Source organism: Apostichopus japonicus, chromosome 2, assembly GCF_037975245.1.
Source record: "Apostichopus japonicus isolate 1M-3 chromosome 2, ASM3797524v1, whole genome shotgun sequence".
NCBI classification, from domain to species: domain Eukaryota; kingdom Metazoa; phylum Echinodermata; class Holothuroidea; order Aspidochirotida; family Stichopodidae; genus Apostichopus; species Apostichopus japonicus.
Window position 1 is genome coordinate 6,496,540 of NC_092562.1, and position 19,014 is coordinate 6,515,553.

A 19,014-nucleotide genomic window follows, 5' to 3' on the forward strand; every position below is an offset into this window, starting at 1 on the left:
TTGGTATGAGTAAGACTTCGAAAGAACTAGTAAGTGAAAGTACTGAAAGGACTGAGAACTTGACATAAATAGACTTTGCAATTCATAACACAACCTGGATAAAACTATAATAACAAGTAAAATGAAATACATGTGGGGATGAAGTGCCCTGGCAATGCAACTGATACATGCCTGTAAACATTACCTTGTGATAATAATGGTACTTATTGTAAAGTCACCCAAGATATGCTCATGGGCATGAAAACAAACAACTTTATCCTCTCTAAAGCTTTAGTTCCATCAAATTGAGACTTATGATCTGATCATTTTATGTCAAATGAAGCATCGCAAGTTCCCCTTGAAAGGAGGAAGAGAAACTACATGTAAAGCATATTAATGCCTTTGTGCTTGAACATGAACAATGTACACAGTATCACACACTTGTCATTATTGATATTATTACTGTAGATAATGCCAATATTTTAATAGCAATAAAATTTGCAAACCAACATATATATATATATATACAAAAAACTGTTTTTCCAAATATAGATGTAAGAGAGTTTCCTAACAAATGAAAATAAAACGAAAAAATTAAAATAACATTACTAAAACGAATGATTTTAAGAAAAAGACGTTGGAGAAAATGTGATCATGTGTCTGAAAGAAGATTGAAATAAATGTATGAGATGTGAAAACCAAATAACAAAACAACCAAAGTATTCCAACTTAAAATGTACAAAGCAAAGTAAATTTAGGATTTCAAATTTTAATTTTAATTGTTTTGCAAATTTTAAAAAATGTTTCCAGAAATACTGAAATGATATAACTTATTTTACAATGTCTAGAAAACTAAACCTTAAAACTTTTCCTTATATAATTATTTCCTTTGAATCAAGATATATATATTATTTCATGTTAAATCCACTTACACATGTCTGATACAACGTGACCATACAACTGGCCTATAATTTCCTCCTTATACAGACACAGAATAATTTATGTATAGTTGTCATACTAGTGCCTGCTAAAACATTCTTATCAGTTTTAAAGTGTGTCCCTGAATTCAAAGGAAGAAACAGATAAATACTGTTTGCACAGCAGATCACCATATTTACATCTTAAAATCTGGTAAAAAGTTGAATGTACTGGTTGCTATTAAGGAGAGAGTAAAAGGTAACTCCATATTGTAACCTGACTGCTTATGATACTGAAGCTGTGAGTAACACTTAATGGTTAGAATTGGAATGAACTTGACCTAGAGCACATTATACAACCATACTGTCTGCTTCGTTCAAAACAGTTTTAGAATTGTAGTTGTTTCCATCAATCTAGTTCTATCCAACTAATGGTGAATTACATAGCAAATAGATGGTAGCGATTGAACAATATTATTACTAAGAAAATTCCTTTGGACTCGCTTTTGCATTGAGCGAAGTTAGACAGTTTATATATATATATATATATATATATATCACATTATAATGGTGGCAAATATTCACAAAGAGTGCTCTATGCCAAGGCAGAGCTAGAATATAATATACTTAATATATAATATACTTAACTAAAATACCATCATACTGCTATTCGGAGTTTCACAGGTACGGCTCGCGCGCCGATCATCATTTCGAGCAAAACTAGCTCTATATACATATATATAGAGGAATTACGGAAAAACTGTTAAACAACTATGCTGCATTTAGAGAAAGGCTGGATCTTGAGTGAGATACAATAATTAAATTAAGTAAATGATTGGAGGTAGAACAGCCAAATGTTTGGTTTTTGCTGAGCTTTTGAGCAAACCTAGCTCTTCTTCAGTGAATGATCACCGAAAGTGACAAGGAGTGGCAGAAATTGAAACTATTTGAAAGAGAATAGTGTCGGCATGGCAGTGAAGTTAATGCGACTTACTAATATATATATATATATATATATATATATACAAAGCTATATATATTTATGTATTGGACTGTTTTTGTACATACACCTGTGCAATTCACTCTACACTACACAGCCCATATGATGATTGCAAATTTACAGAAAGAAACGTTTGTGCAACCGACAGAATAAACAGTCCACTTCAATTATTCATTAGTATGTTACTGATGCAAAGAAGTAACTCCGATACATGATGTTAATTCTGGATATTAGCTTATCATTATTACTTGATGCATATAACATCTTATAACCCACAAATTACTTAATATGTCGAAAGGTGTTACCATTCTTTGTCGTAAGTTGCTGAAGATTTGTGAATCTACCGTGTGCTTGAAAACTCCAAACGGTTCAGGATACATATTCTCTTTGTAGTACTATACTATCCTATCTTTCTGAAGAGAGAGGGCTTCACAATGTTAGATAATTGGCCAGACGGCATCAAGTCAATGAAGTATTCCTGACAGAGAAACTCAGCCGGCAACTAACGAGAGGATATTTAGAACTTTAAGGATGAACCCCAAAGAACCCTGTCATACTTCTCTCGAAGACGTCTTTCAATCTCAACGGAGTGCTCTGAATCTCTGGTTTCAACTACCACTTTAACCTAATTTGGAAGAAAAATATGACAAATGTTTCAAAATGTAAGGTATATATAACTAAAAGGTAATGGTGCAGTGAGTTCTTAATGCAGTACATGTACACTTTGCAGCATTTCCATATCGAAGAAAAAGTGGAAATTTGCTAGGCCATACACGACATATTTTGCATTACCATGCATATACAACTAATATACGTTAAGCCTGCACACCTTAACTGCATAACACAAAGTGATCACCGAAAGCTTCCACAGTGAGTGGCAAATACAAATATATTTAAAATTTTTGACTTCAGTTTCCCTATTAGTACATGCAGCAAAGCTTACACTCGTTTAATATAAATTAACAGCTCTGTATGATATGATATTCAATGCCCTTAGACAGAACGACTAAATTACATAACATAAAGTCATTATGTTTGTTTCATTTACCATACATGACTTCAAAGTAAACTAAGATGCAAGCCACATGAATTGGGTGCTTTTTTATTTTTTGTTTATGGGACAGCTTTAGTCAACATGACAAAAACTTTTCAATTCAAATAAATGATGATACATTGAAATTTAGTGTTCATACATTCTTGAGGCTGACAGCTCAAATAATATCATAAGTAAACAATTTCATGGCCACTGTAGTAGCAAATAGTAGCACTATGTAGGCTACATAGTGATAGGCTACAAACACTTTCTACCTGACTTCAGTTCCAATGGAGTGTCATTGTACACATTCACATATATATTGGACATATTTTGGCAGAAAAGGCCTCTTTTTAAGTTGATCTTTCATTTACATTACAAGAAATTTCTGGATGAAGTAAAGCTCTGGGTAGAGGCAAGGATTGGGGGGTTTGCCCTCAGTTGTGGTTGAATAAATGTTAGAGTTATAGGCTACACAGCCCATCAATGACACAAATTTCTATCACTTCAAAAAATATAACTGTTACTAATTACATTAAAGGAATAACGAAGGCAAAGGATCAAAGACAATTTATGTTATTCAGTAAGCTCAAAACTCTCTACTGTTCGATTTTTAAGTTCAACGCTTCCTGTATGAATGAATACGCTCGCTTTGAAAATTGGCTTCTAGGGCCTCACGAATGCACAGGAAGCCGCCATTGATAATTTAATATGCTTAAAATTTCATATTGATGACGTCAGGGAGGAACAACTCACACGCTGTACTAAAGTGCAATCTGTGAACAAAAATTTTCATTAGAATTTCTGAACGAAAACGAAACAAATCAAAGAAGGTTTAATGGCAGAGTCGCAGCCTTATGATTTTGATTCTATATTAACAGCAGAGGAATTACAGACAAGGAAAACGAATAGTAAAGAGAGAAGAAGAGGACTGTGTGTCAACTCAACTGTGCAAAGCTTCTTTCATCCCAGAAGGCTGTTTAACAGTCAATACAGACTTTGAAACCGTTTGCCAAAATAAAGCGATACTAAGAGCTACTTTAGTGATGAGGAACGACATTACGTGCCCACGTAAGGAACATTCCATTTGAATTGGATATGAAGTAAGCCTAAGTCTGGCAAGGCAGACTGTATGCTTAATATTAGAAAGTTTTGAGGTTAAAGAATAAAATAAATTTTCTTTGATCCCTGCCTTTGTTTGTCCATCAATCTTAAGAGCCACAGGGAGAAATGATGATAAGAAACTTCCAAGTATAAGCAACTTCTTCATCCGAAAAATGAAAACCTGTGTCCTAAAATATTTGTCTTTATATTTGAGCTTCAGAACAGACGAGCACACATGCACACTCCTACTGTAATGATGCATTTAATCTGGAGACTATTTCTAGAGTAGTTAGAGGTGAATGAAAGGATCACTTAAAGAATAAATGGAAAAAAATATCCCATAACAGAAGTTACCTGAACATGAAACACCTCACTCTTCAGCCATGCTCTTTCATGAAAGATATCTTTAATGCTGAGGAAGTAAAAATTATGGAAAATTATCTCAAGGGTCGGACTGACTTTTAATTCTCAATTCCTCATTGCATTCTTAATAACTGAGGCTGTCAGCAAATTCAGTTTGATAGTTTTGAAGTGGCGTTTGTACCTGCATGGTCATGTGCAATGAATGCATGTCTTTTAATGCATTTATCGTTCAGAAGTCAATTCAATTTCTGATTCTAGTCTAACCACAATAAAAATCAACTGAGAGAAGTTTTTTTTTAATGAAGGCATACACAAGTGGTACACAATGTATCCATAGCAACAAGCACACAAAGCACTATCAGTGACAGTACTAGCTATAAATTGACATCGCACCATGCATTTACCAGGCCAGCATAACTCATTTGGTGGGAGAGTTATAACTTATAACTGTAAATTTCCTCTCAACATGATTCATAATAGACAATAAATGACATAAGCATAAACTGAGATCATGTGCAAGCCTTGTTATATAGGCACTGTAATTGAGTACATAAAGTTGTCACATACACATGTAATCTTTCATTAAACTGCATTAAGTAATATGGCCTTTCATGAGCAATAATATGGCCCTTTCCAAAACCAAATGGTTGCACATCCAACTTTGTCTTTGCCATTTAATGTTCAATTACTAATTAAGCACGCTAAAAAATTTCATCAGTGCATCTTGAGAGGTTCTGATGCTGGAAAAACATCCCCATACTTGGAGGGTGGTTCACTTATGAGACACATGCTCTGCAAAAGGCAGTAAAATATCGTTAAAGTTTGAACACACGAGTGCCCATTATCTTGATTCCTATCATATTTGGGGACATATATTGATGAACTTTAAGTACAATAGGCTATACAGCCTACTACTCTAAATGCCATCAATGTGCTACTGGATTATAATGGCCACCTGCATGAGTCTAAAATTATATTTTACAATAAGTATGCATAACAATAAGTATGCTGTACATGTACAGCCCCCCCTGATGTACTCACCTAGCACCTTGGTCTGCTAACAATCTAGTCAAGTCGGCGATACCTCCAGGTCGGTCACTTACAGTGACCACGAAACGACAGAGTCGTCCATCTGCTGCAAGCCCTCTCTCTAGAACACGGCCCAAAACTGTTGTGTCAATGTTGCCACCACAAAGAGGTATCGCTACCCTTAAATAGAACAAGACGTGATATGAGCCACAAAGGGTTAATTAATGTGTCTATATTGTAAGCTATGGCTACACAGGACTAAAAGCAAGTAGTAGCCTGGGGAAAAAAAACTGAAGCCTTGTTCATCCATTAACAAAAGTTTATCATAAGCTAGTAAGCCACTAAAATACAGGCTAAATCTGCTCAGGGAGCACATTAGAGAATAAGAAGTGATACAAAAATTAATACTGCTATAAATTGTGGTGTAAGGGTACCCTGCCTCCTAGAGTGAGTATGAATCACAAGTCGCTAATAGCTAGGCTTCTCCTAGCTAATAGTCACTAACAGCAAGGCTTCTCTTAGCTACTTGTTGTTAATAGCTGGGCTTCTCCTAGCTACTTGTCACTAATAGCTAGGCTCCTCGTAGCTACTAGTTCTAGTCACTAATATGTATAGGCTTCTCCTAGTTACTAATCACTAATAGCTAGGCTTCTCTTAGCTACTAGTCACTAAAAGCTAGGCTCTTCCTAGCTACTAGTCTACAGTCACTAATAGCTATAGGATTCTCCTAGCTACTAGTCATTAATACCTAGGCTTCTGTCGCTAATAGCTAGCCTTCTCCTAGCTACTATGGGCACTAATAGCTAGGCTTTCCTATAGCTACTAGTGACTAATAGCTTTAAGCTACCTCTAGCTATGTTGGTTAAATATTAAGATCTCTGTAATGAAACATATATGATGCAGACCTATCAACTCTCCCGGTTTTACCGGGAGACTCCTGGTTTATACCCGAATCTCCCAGCCTCCAGGTTTCATATTCTATTCTCCCGATTTTTAATGTTTCACCACTTGCGAAATTTCTGAAAATAGCCAACATTTAGTCCTATGCTTATTCGCGTAATAAGTGTAATCTTAAAACAGATTGATTGTTTACAAGTATGTTACAATTAACTGACACAGTGCTGTGCGGGACTCTCAACCAATATTAAGCTACTTTGTCAGTTCTCAGACTTCGCCCAATGTCGTTATTGTACGTTGGCCTTGGTCGAGTCCTGAATACAGTACAGTAGTACGGCGTGCACTGTGCATATGCCATGGTGCACAAGTTTAATAAACACAAGTTGTCACTTGTTTGTATATGCGGCATACCTAATGTGTGCAGTACGCATGTAGGCTACTTGTATACGACAAAAAAACAGTTAAGTTCTATGCCGGCACACACTTTACCTGCGTCCTCTTCAATGCTAGGTAAATATCACGTCTTAAACTACGATTTAAGAAATGGCTGTTTCAAACATCTCACTAATTCTTTCGGCGACTTTAATCCCTATTCATTGAGCACAATAGCATAACCTGCTTATAAACTGGTACAGGGATTATACGAGGTGTCTACACGGCAATTTATTTGTCAACGATTTTATACGCGATTGTATTTGTTTATACATCTTTATACGATCCTGTGCGCGTACACATGTCCAGTTATACATGAGCGGCACTATAGACTATTTATTTAGGAGTATTTATATAATTTCAGTTGAAAATTACCAACCTCCCTATTTTCTCCTTATTCTCCCGGTTTTTGGCCCTGAAAAATGTTATTCTCCCTATTTTGGGGTCAAACAGGTTGACAGGACACTGGCTATCATTTTAAAGGTTATTAAAATGCAGATGTGGAATTAATGTTTACAGGACCGAGGCCTAGTTTATGTGAATTGACTATAGGGGGAATTGCACACAGACTAGCTGCTACACGGATTTTTTTCTTTATTCTAATTATTTACAACCTTTGGCTTTAGCTACTCAGTCACTTTATTTTGTTCTTAAATGTAAATAAATTTGGATTAATAGTAAGGATATTGATATAGACATTGATATACCTATGCGCAAACTGTACTACATTAAAGAGCAACAGCCATTCCAGGACCCCAACGTAATTAAGGTAAGAGTTGTTATAAGTTATTGGTTGAATCTCTTACTCCTGGCCTGGTTTTTTTAGCATTAAAGGCCTAGTATAATATAATATACTTACTTTTTGCCCTTCAACTCTGGTAGTTTATCTGACAATAATGCCGCCAGGGAGCAGGCGCCAGCACCTTCCACGACTGCTTTCTCGACCTCGATCAATCTCAAGATGGCCACAGCAATCAGGTCCTCACTGCCAGCAAATTAAATCAGGTCATATTTACATCATTTCATTTATATTTGTTTACAATTCAAATATGTGATTAATATGAATTCACAAACTTGTGCACACAAAACTGGAGAGGGATTATCAATTAGGCAACATATAAAGGAAGGTACCAGGAATCGGTCATCATGTTGCCAAAGTCTATTTAGTGACATAGTAACAACAATAGCAAGTTTATTACACCTTACAAAATTACTTTAAGGGTGTGAAGACTCGCGCAAAAAGAAACGTGTAATGCAGGTAATTTGACCTAGTTTCGTATGAGGTGTAACAGAAGTGTTAAACACCACCATCGATCCCAAAAAATACACACACAGCTTGTTACCGTCAGTAATTAGACACTAGTGTACAGTCAGTACATACAGATGAGGTCAATACCCACAGCAAATATCACAAACGGTACAGCAATGGACATCTCACGTCCAGCTAAAGAAAACAATTAAGGTATCACGTTTCATTACTGTCTGCATTTTGTAGCGACAAGAACAAAACCTCACTTGCAAGCAACAGAAAGTTAACTTATTCAGATGGCCGCACGCGGTTTGGGGCGAGTCTTCAATGCCGTTAACAATCTTTCTTTTTTTTCCAATTTTTTTAATATATTGCACATGTTACCCAGAGCAAAGTTATAATGTAGATGTACTATTTTTATCAAACATTACCGGAAACACACAACAAGTTTCCGTTCATGATACCACTACATTATTTTCAACTTCCATTACATTGACTCAGTTCTAAATTTCCTGTACATACAGACTTGGATAGTGCATATTGAAATCATTAGTGTGAACAGGAAATACATAAGTATAGCTGCATTCTTGTCAAAATTATAGTGACTTTGACCTCAGTGACTTTCAAAGGACTTGCCTAAAGCCTACACTGCATTGTTGCTGTAATGTATTGCCCTGGGCTAGAAGAAATACCCCATAGTGTTCCTGTAGTAGGAGCCTCTAGGGGAACCCAACATTAAAGTGTTAAAACAAAACATCTATTAAAAATTTCAATTATAAATGCACAGGAGGGATGTGTGCATTACATGAAGGAAAGAAACTTATTCCTAACAAGAAGAATCAACAGTATCATTCAAGAGTTATTTTAACAAAAATAAATATTTTTGGAATATTTGACCATACAAAGTAGTGAATTTCCTTTGCAGCTAATGGTATTATTCCTTGTTGATAAAGAAAAAGTACAGCAACATAAATAAATCGATTGATTAAAAGTAGGTCAAATTTGTTACATAAATAATATAAGCTGTTAAAAGTATATTCCCGACAATTGACTTACCTCACAGTCACAACCTTGTCAACGATATCTCTAGCAGTAGCGAATGCATTCACACCTACCACTGGAACTGCAAGACCTGCATGTGTGTAAAAATGCAATAAAATACTATTGTATAAAGGTAATATTTTAGAGTGAAACCAGAGCTCAACCGCATAAAACAGAATACTGAGAGGGCATCATAATTTGTCTGCAAGTATTGTTAAAGTCTTACATTTCAGAGTTCCCCAGGTATCTAACATCGATATTAGATTTTCACAGTGATGTCTGGATATGATGTAGTGGCTCGAAACATCAAGAAAAAGTAACAATCCTAAACTAAGCTTATTCAGTGAAAGGGTTTTCCAAGTGTTGAAACACTTTTGATATTTGAGTGCAATATTGATGACTGTCATCACATTGTTAATATGAATTGACATGTTAAAATTAAAGTTCCATGTGTAAATTCACTTGCTAAATTAAACTCCTTATGTTTTTTGCTTTGTTATTATGACTAATATGTAAGGTAAACCTAGCTGGACTACATTTGCAATCAAAACGCTGTCCGACTATAACCTTTACACAATTTACACACACAAACATATCAGTAGATAACCAGTTACTGAAAACTACAATGCTCTAATTATCAAAATAACATACCATCAGCCAATGTAGGTGCTGATTTGGTGTAAGTTGGGTGACCAGCCTTCATTGCTGAAGAAAAGCTAGCACACTGCTCTGACTCAACACCCTGGAAAAGACGTGAATGAAACACTGAGAAGTTAGCTTGAGCAAGCATCATACAGATGACTGGGATCATTAATTTAAATATTGTATTATCACTTAGTATCAACCAGAGAAGAAATCAGAAAACCAAACACCTCGTTAACATTTTTAAATGTTACTGTAAACAGTAAGCATCTTGCAGATGACTGGGATCATCAATTTAAATATTGTATTATCACCTAGTATCAGCCAGAGCAGAAATCAGAAAACCAAACACCTTGTTAACATGTTGAAAAGTCACTGTAAACAGTAAGCATCTTGCAGATGACTGGGATCATTAATTTAAATATTGTATTATCACTTATAGTATCAGCCAGAGTAGAAATCACCAAACCAAACACCTTGTTAACATGTTGAAAAGTCACTGTAAACAGTAAGCATCTTGCAGATGACTGGGATCATTAATTTAAATATTGTATTATCACCTAGTATCAGCCAGAGCAGAAATTAGAAAACCAAGTACCTTGTTAACATGTTTAAAAGTCACTGTAAACAGTAAGCATCTTGCAGATCACTGGGATCATTAATTCAAATATTTTATTATCACTTAGTATCAGCCAGGGCAGAAATCAGCAAACCCAAACACCTCGTTAACATGTTTAAAAGTCACTGTAAACAGTTTTCTTCAGGTCTCAGGCACAACGTTTACATCGATATTAGATGTCACAGTAATATTCAATCCACATGTCTGACAATTTCATATTTTATAAAGCTTCTCCTAGCAGAAAGAAGATGGACAACTGTACCAGCATGTACTTGCCATGTGAGGGAAACAAGAACATACTAACATTCATGGAGCATATCTGAAGCACTTTTTAATGGGATGTTTAATGCATTGTAAAATGAGTTGTTATCAAGGCCATGAAACTTTGTACTGATCCTACAGGGTACCCAGGCCACACCTTAAAATTCATATTTGATGTTTATAAATCTTGCCAACTAGAACCTTTCAATTGATGAGAGCAATGAATCTTTTGCAACAGTGTATTATTCAGAGCCTTTGTTCTTGCCAACATGTTTTGTGATCAAAACAAAAACTATTAATGCACACTGCAGAAGTGTATTTTGGGTTTTTTGTTTTGTATGTGCATACATTTTCAAGACTAAAGGTCTGTATAATTAATTATGAGTAGTCAGGCATTAAGTTGTGATCCACCACATATTGGACCACTAAGTTGGTAACAGCTTATGAACCAGACCACCACCCTTCCCGCCCCCATACCTCCCCTGACTATGTTCTACTGTATGCATACATATACTAAAGTTCATATTAGAAAAACTTCAAGTTACTCACAATGATAAGTGTTTTTGGGGACAGACTCTTAATAGCCAGTGCCATGCCAGCAATGAGTCCTCCACCACCAACAGGGATGACAACAGCATCCAAATCAGGGACCTGCTCAATAATCTCCAATCCTAATGTACCCTGACCTGCAATGATGTTAGGATTGTCGTACCTGCAAAAAAAAGGGAATATCACAAAGTAGTCAAATATAAGTAAATAACATACAGTATTAATATAGCTCTGTACATCAATACCATGGTAAGAGCTGCTCAAACAATTTCAGTCTTAAAGTGTCCTGACCAGCAACTATGCTTTCAATAAACCAGTAACAGCTGTTTATTTCTATAGGTACCACATAGCCTATACGTTTCATGTAGGGACCTGCTCAACAATTTGAATCCAACTCTACCATGACCAGCTCATATGTTAGGATTGTCTCAGCCCAAAGAAAATTAACCCACCTCATTATCAACATTAAACATGAATAAAGTTTCTAACATGAATAATTCCGCATCTATGTGATGCAGGGACATGCTCAACAATTCCCAGTATTAAGGTGTCCTGACCATGCAAAGTAAATGGTATACTTCGGTAGATAGGTTCACCATTATAGGTACATTTCAGGTAGGGACCTGCTCAATTCTTTCCACATCACATTACAGATTTTCATGGAAATATTTCACGAAAGAACAAAATATCTCAATGGATACAATTCATTGCACAACTTAAACACCTGAAGCTAATGATACTTTATAAATCACTCAGCAATTGACCAAAACCATGTCAACATACCTACAAGAAATTCCCAACCGACTCTCATAACAGTAGATAATGGCTAGACGTGTATATTTCAGTTGCTGTTAATTCACTTCAATTGTAATCTCAATTTGTGTCAAATATTGACAATCCTCCTATTTTTAAAAATACTAAATGTATTTAAATATATTTTGACTGCAAGAAAAAACTCAACTGAATTGATTACTTGCTGTGAAAGATATTTCTTAATAAATCCATATCGATCCAATCATTTGGTTCACAAAGATACATCCATCTTACCCATTGACATAAAGCAAGTGCTTCTCTTTGGCAAGTTTCATTGCATAGCTCTTGGACTAGAGTAAAGAAAGAAAATAGAAAAAGAACGAATAACGGCTGACCTTAAGTCTTGTAATAGTACAGAAATGTTGTAAGCTTTCATAAAATTTTCAACTTATAATAGAATAATTGTGCAATCCCTGGGGGACTTCTCATAGGGTCCAGCCACAAACCGGTGCACACAACTATATTTACAAGTCCCCTTGCAGGTCCCTATTTATACACCTGGATGAAGTTGGGCCACAGAGATAAAGTGCCTGGCCAAAGGCATCAAGGTAATGATACGGCCAGGACACAAACCTGCAATCCTTTGATCACAAGTCCATTGCCTCAGAACATTTGGCAATGAGCAACGCCCTCCGCTGTAAAGGTGTGGTCCTGTAAGGAACACCTGAATTGGGCATTATGACTATTCCCCTTGCTCACTAGCTTCACTGTTGAAGATAAATCCTCCATCCATTGAGGAAACTGATTGCGGTTCAAGTACAATACACATTTTTGAGGTAATAAGCATTGTCTCCTGTAATCTCAACTTGAAGGATACATGTACAGGTTTGCCAATAATGTCTGACTTTGTATTGATGCAGCCAGTAATTATAATATCACTAAACTGAATTGTAAATATGACTGCAAAGTGCACTTAACCAAATTTATTCACCATTCTATCAGCAGATCTTACAATCAAAACCAGTTACTACTATACCAGAATTCCGGAATTCTTCACTACAGTATTGCAGAGGGAGGGGGCAGCTGAGTGAGGAGGGGGGGAGGAGAAATACAGATCAGCTTCAATAACTCTTGCAAAAAACGTTACCACTGCTGAGCAAAATGAAAATCAAGTTTATCAATATGCTAAGTTCTAAGTTTTATTAAGATGAACATTTTGAAACACATCCAATGACCCACCCACCCACGCCAGGGAGTAATTGCAAGGAACACTAACCACTCCGATATCTTCTCCATGTATAATGACATTGGCACCGTACTGCTTGCACATACTGACTTTCATGATCGGAGCAATGAGAGGCATCACCACAAATATTGGTATACCAAGGTCCCTGCCATGGTAGCTGAGGGCCAAGGCATGGTTACCTGCAGAGGCAGCAATCACCCCATTTCTCCTTTGTTCCTGAAAGAAGAATATGAGCATTGTTGAATTGTTAATGAGAAATAGCTAAGTCTTCATAAAACAAACTTTTCTCACTTGCTCAGCATTCAAGTTCAATTTATGATGATTGACCCTCCATGTTTATTAAGTCACCATCAGGGCACAACCAAGGATACTTGGCTCAGCCCCCTCCCCCCCCCACCCCCCACCGACAGACAGGTACATTACACATTTCAATGCTGTACAACCCAAACAGTCAAAAACTTCTTGTTTCAAAAGGTACAAATATAGCACCATTTTGCATCTAAGCACCCATCTTTTTATCAAGATTTCTCACAGTGGGAGCAACACCCTTCTCCTAAGAACCCTCGCTTGCACATTGTAACACCTTGACCACCCTCCCCTGGCCCCAGTACTAAGCAGGTCGCTGCAATCTTGGTCACCATTGGTTTGCTAACCATCTTGCAGACATGATATGGCAAAACCCCATCAAGGAATAATTAAAGGTCTATTTTTGTGTAGCTTAAACTGGCTATGAATTTTGTCATTCATAAAACACACTAGTTTCTGTGGGAACCACAACTGATTTATACCTCTTTGTACTTGTATAGCAAGTTATGGCCCAGAGTATTTTGTGATGAGATATCAGATAAATTGTTTCCTACCCATATCATACACAGTATCCTAATTCAACTTTACAACTGTTTTGCTTTCCCAATTAAGGTTTTGGGTAAAGTATAATATACTCACTCTAAGTTATTCAACCCTTCTTCTAGACCAGTTTTGCCCATGTAATGCACTATAATATATTGACCTTCTACTGGATGTACAGTAAGGTATGATAAAAATCATAGGTACACTAGTTTATCCACCCTATCATCCATTAATGACCGAAGCATTGTCTTTACATGCCTAACCAGAATATATCATGATCTATCAGCTAAAACAGTTTTTTGCTTTCCCAATACAATTTACTTACACAACACAACATAAGAAGTGTGTTTATAACTCCCCTCTCTTTAATCACTTACCTCTGATAACATAAGAAGTGTGTTTCTAGCTCCCCTCTCTTTAATCAATTACCTCTGACAACATAAGAAGTGTGTTTATAACTCCCCTCTCTTTAATCACATACCTCTGATAACATAAGAAGTGTGTTTCTAGCTCCCCTCTCTTTAATCAATTACCTCTGACAACATAAGAAGTGTGTTTATAACTCCCCTCTCTCTAATCACTTACCTCTGATAACATAAGAAGTGTGTTTCTAGCTCCCCTCTCTTTAATCAATTACCTCTGATAACATAAGAAGTGTGTTTCTAGCTCCCCTCTCTTTAATTAATTACCTCTGACAACATAAGAAGTGTGTTTATAACTCCCCTCTCTTTAATCACTTACCTCTGATAACATTAGAAGTGTCTTTATAGCTCCCTCTCTTTATTCACCTACCTCTGACATCATAAGAAGAGTGTTTCTAGCTCCCCTCTCTTTAATCACTTACCTCTGACAACATAAGAAGTGTGTTTCTAGCTCCCCTTCATTTAATCACTTACCTCTGATAACATAAGAAGTGGGTTTATAGCTCCCCTCTCTTTAATCACTTACCTCTGATAACATAAGAAGTGTGTTTCTAGCTCCCCTTCATTTAATCACTTACCTCTGATAACATAACAAGTGTGTTTCTAGCTCCCCTCTATTTACAGTATTCACTTACCTCTGACATCATAAGAAGAGTGTTTCTAGCGCCCCTCTCTTTAAAACTGCAACAATGAAAGGAAGGTGGAAAAGATAAAAACATAATAATTAAACCTTCAGAGTGGTTAGATGCCATAAATAAGGGAAGCTAAATCCAGCATTAATAAGGTATATCTACATATAGTATGAAATTCACCATAGCTAGTAGATTCTGTTTACAAGACCTTCATAGTTTGACCTTATGGCCAATGATCTGCATAAAAATCTGAAAGGAGTCTTCTATTCACTAAGATGAATGCATAAATACCAAACATAAATAATAATGGTTTCTATATGCAGTGGCGCTTTAAAAAAAACACAACCACACCCTAAAGCAGTACTAGTGAAATGCAACCCAGAACAGATGTGTTTTAAGTTTGCTCCTAAAACTTGTGAAGGAACAACACGACTGAATTTCAGTAGGTAAGCTGTTCCACTCCCTTGAACCTGCCACAGAATAAACCTGATCACCAAAGGTCTTAGTCCTAGTTTTCAGAACAACCTTATTAGTTCCAGACCTTTTCTTGTTAAGGATCAACTTGGCGGCAAAAATTTGACCTCTTTGCAATTTGAAAAGGGATGAATTAGGTTAACCAAACAGTTAAGTACAAGTAGTCCAGTTGGGATTAAAACCAATGAATGTATCACCTGTTCAAGAGATTTTCTGCTCCGATGCAAATTAACAATGGATCCAAGCTTTACTTCTAACCATTATTTTGTCTAGGTCTCTATTGTCAGTTTTGACATCTATAGGACACAAGTGTTCTATCACAACAACCATTTTCAATAGGGCGCTTGTGCACATTAACTTGGTTCTGTTGTACTATACTTGATCTAACAAATATGATAGTTCAACTACTAAGCTGCATGTTTTGTAAGGGATATATCTTGTCAACAGAATGTGATATATGCACACATACTGTAGACACAGACACGCACATGCACCCAAGGATCAGAAGCAACCATTTTAAATGATTTAAAACACCAAACAATAGCATTATAACATTCAATTTAGGCACAAGAAAGTTGTGAAAGCTTCTCAAACCATTGATAAAAATAACATATCTGAATGATAGAACTAAACCACACATGGCAAGATTATAGAGAGATTGTCATTACCATTTTGTCCTTCAAATACACATTCGCTTTTGTAGCATTCAAGTTAACGTATCATCCTACTGTATATTGGGTAAGAAATATATTCAAGTGTTTACATTGACACATGTAAAGCACATGACTGCTACATAAGGTTTCCGAGAATCTTCACTTACCTGCCAGTTATCTGTTGGAAATCACTCTTGATGTACAGTTCCAATCCTAACATATCAGATAGTCGGGATTTCTAAGAGGAATCAGAGAGATAATATGCATCATAGATATAAAACTGAGACAATCAGACCCTGCCAACCTGAGAAAATCTAACGTGCTCTGTGACAGCCATCGTTCACAATATGATACCACCAATACACCTCCAAGGGAATCTGGGTAAAAAAATTGCAAAATAGAAAGAGGACTTTGCAACTTCAAATGTCCTGTCTTAGACCCCCCCCCCCCATATGCTTCCACTCTCTACACCTCCTTCCTCTATTCCTAAATTGTAGACAATTACCTCCAAGACTATCTCACCCAGCTGTAAAACATCCACCTTACAAACTGACTCTTATTATTTAGAATAAAATGAAACTGTTAGCAAACTGCTTATCCACTAGAGAGCCTGTGTAGGAGAATGTGTTTAAAGTAAGTTGGCCTGACGTTTCGATCCTAGCAGGATCTTCTGCAAAGGCTAAATGACAAGTTACAGTAACAGAAGGGACAAAAAACACATTTTTTACACATGTTTCTTATTATTTAGCTAGTATTTCACTCCAGATTATACCTGGCAGGAGGTCCTTTGAACTCCATTCCGTATCTTGTAGGCTGCTGCACTAACGTCTTGAAATTTGACTTTGACTGGATTATCAGGATCACACGCCGGATCCTTTATCTCTTCCTCGTCCACCTTCGAGATTGTTAATTCATTCATACTATGATCCATTCTACCATGATGGTCTGCTGATCCATTCACAGCAGGGTGATCTGATCCATTTGTCTGTGGTAAAGACGACCCCTTGACCTGGCTCGAAGATGATGATTTTGTCGGCGAGGGACGGTCTGAACTTTCGGTTTCTTGTGATGACGGCATTCTGTGGAAATAATGAATATATAGTACAAATTAGCATTGTTTCATTTGAAATATTTACTATCTGCCCAGCTCTATCAACAACTGGAGTTTGAATTAGAATATATGTCATGAACACTCATGATCAATTGACTTTAGTATCCTGCACCTTAGGTAACAATTACATACATGTGCAGACATCATGAGACATGTCTATAACTTTTTTCTTGTGTTGCTGTGAAATAACCCGAAACAATTATCCGGACGCATATTTTCCTAATGGTTCATTGGATAACTCAAAGTAACTATTTGCTTTAATTGCACATGAGAAAATTTATGACAGGAATCGACTTCATCATGAAAAGATTAGAAAAAATTACAATTAAAGGAATTATTCGCAGGCAATGCATGCATGGCTAATCCTTTTCACAACTCCACTAAAAAAGAGCACAAAACACTAGAGCCTACACATATCATGCCTGCAGCTGGTTGGGTTGAAAATATTGTGGATTACCTCTCCAATGTGGTGCAGCTGGTAGGGTTGAAATTATTGTGGATAACTTCTCCAATGTGGTGCGGCTGGTACTGTTGAAATTATTGTAGATGACCTCTCCAATGTGGTGCAGCTGGTAGGGTAGAAATTATTGTGGATAACGTCTCCAATGTGGTTTACATTACTAGCAACTGACCCCAAAACTGATAGTGAGCTGAATACATGTACTGACCAGTGGAGTCCCTTAAGTTAGCCAAATATCTGAACAAACCTTTTCGGGGATAATATCAGACATCTCAACCCTCGGAATATGCTCTTAGATACTCTTACTCAAAACAATTGAAACTAATATACTACATATACAGGAGAACAGTGGCTTGTACTATATGGTGTCATAGTAAATACCAGTTATATCAAATTTGGAAAAGTCCCAGCAATGTACGTGTACACAAAATGGGCTACTTGATGAAAATTAATGTGCATGTCAATATATGAATTTGTACACAATTCTTGCAATAAGATTACAACAATGGACAATGTTAATGTGATTTCATTGATTTCAACTAATTTGTTGGAACTTGATGACGTAGAATTGAAATAACACGTTTTGCAATCTGATACCCAAGCCAAACCAAACAAACAGGACGAATATATAAATTTAACTTAAACTTGTATTGGTATAGACTAAAAGCTACTGCGTATATTATGAAGGAATTAATGCATATTTACATTTATGTGAATGCTTTATAAATGACATGAGAAAAAATTATGTATTATATGCTGACTGTTTTGTATTGAAAAGAGGAAGAGTATAAATGGAGGGGGCAATTATAGCCCTTTAGGCTATAGTACTACTGTACAATAACCTAAGCATAAATACTTCCACGGTCTGGCTGACATTAACTTCTGGTTGTGAAAGTAGGTGTTAAATGGCATGTTGTGAAAACTTTATATGCGATACTTAGTGAAGAGTAACACACTCAGGTACATTTCGAGCCAATCTAGTCAGTTGACGCAATCATGAACACAAATGCACAATGTGCACATCAGCCTTGTACGACTCACTCAAACAAACACAGGATATAACTATTTTATAGAAAGCACGACACTTCATGTAAACAACAATTTTCTCACCTCATCATATGGAATTTTCAAGAATTTAATAAAGATGATCGTTTGAATTCGTATTGGTTCCGTCTCTCAACTATCCGTTCCGTTAACTCTCGAAAACGACGATAACACATACAGTAAATATTACCAAAAGCTGTCTAAGCTACTGGTACTAACGTATTCATCTCTGGACTATTGTTGTGGTTTAACAAC

At 36.3% G+C, this 19,014-nt stretch overlaps 1 protein-coding gene across 3 annotated transcripts; it reads right to left on the reverse strand.

Moving 5' to 3' along the window:
• On the reverse strand, positions 1-19,014 carry LOC139976123 (L-threonine ammonia-lyase-like). 3 transcript variants are annotated; one of them, XM_071984572.1, is made up of 14 exons: positions 18,826-19,014; positions 17,713-17,824; positions 16,917-17,223; positions 16,312-16,382; positions 15,021-15,066; positions 13,145-13,330; positions 12,163-12,218; positions 11,116-11,278; positions 9,696-9,786; positions 9,060-9,135; positions 7,614-7,739; positions 5,438-5,605; positions 4,388-4,445; positions 1-2,521 (listed from the first exon to the last, which is right to left on the reverse strand). In XM_071984572.1, the coding sequence occupies exons 3-14, from the start codon at positions 17,220-17,222 to the stop codon at positions 2,414-2,416; spliced, it is 1,455 nt and encodes a 484-aa protein (XP_071840673.1). In that variant the 5' UTR covers position 17,223; positions 17,713-17,824; positions 18,826-19,014; the 3' UTR covers positions 1-2,413. The 3 variants fall into 3 exon arrangements, with proteins under 3 accessions (XP_071840673.1, XP_071840678.1, XP_071840663.1); XM_071984577.1 differs by having other exon boundaries at positions 17,678-17,824; XM_071984562.1 differs by lacking the exon at positions 17,713-17,824.

Bases quoted from the DNA above. Each gene is read 5' to 3' on its own strand.
- LOC139976123 (XM_071984562.1), bottom strand. The intron at 11,279-12,162 runs GTAAGATGGATG...TTTTTTTTGCAG, and splicing joins CACTTGCTTTATGTCAATGG to GTACGACAATCCTAACATCA. The intron at 7,740-9,059 runs GTAAGTCAATTG...ATTTGCTGGCAG, and splicing joins GACAAGGTTGTGACTGTGAG to TGAGGACCTGATTGCTGTGG.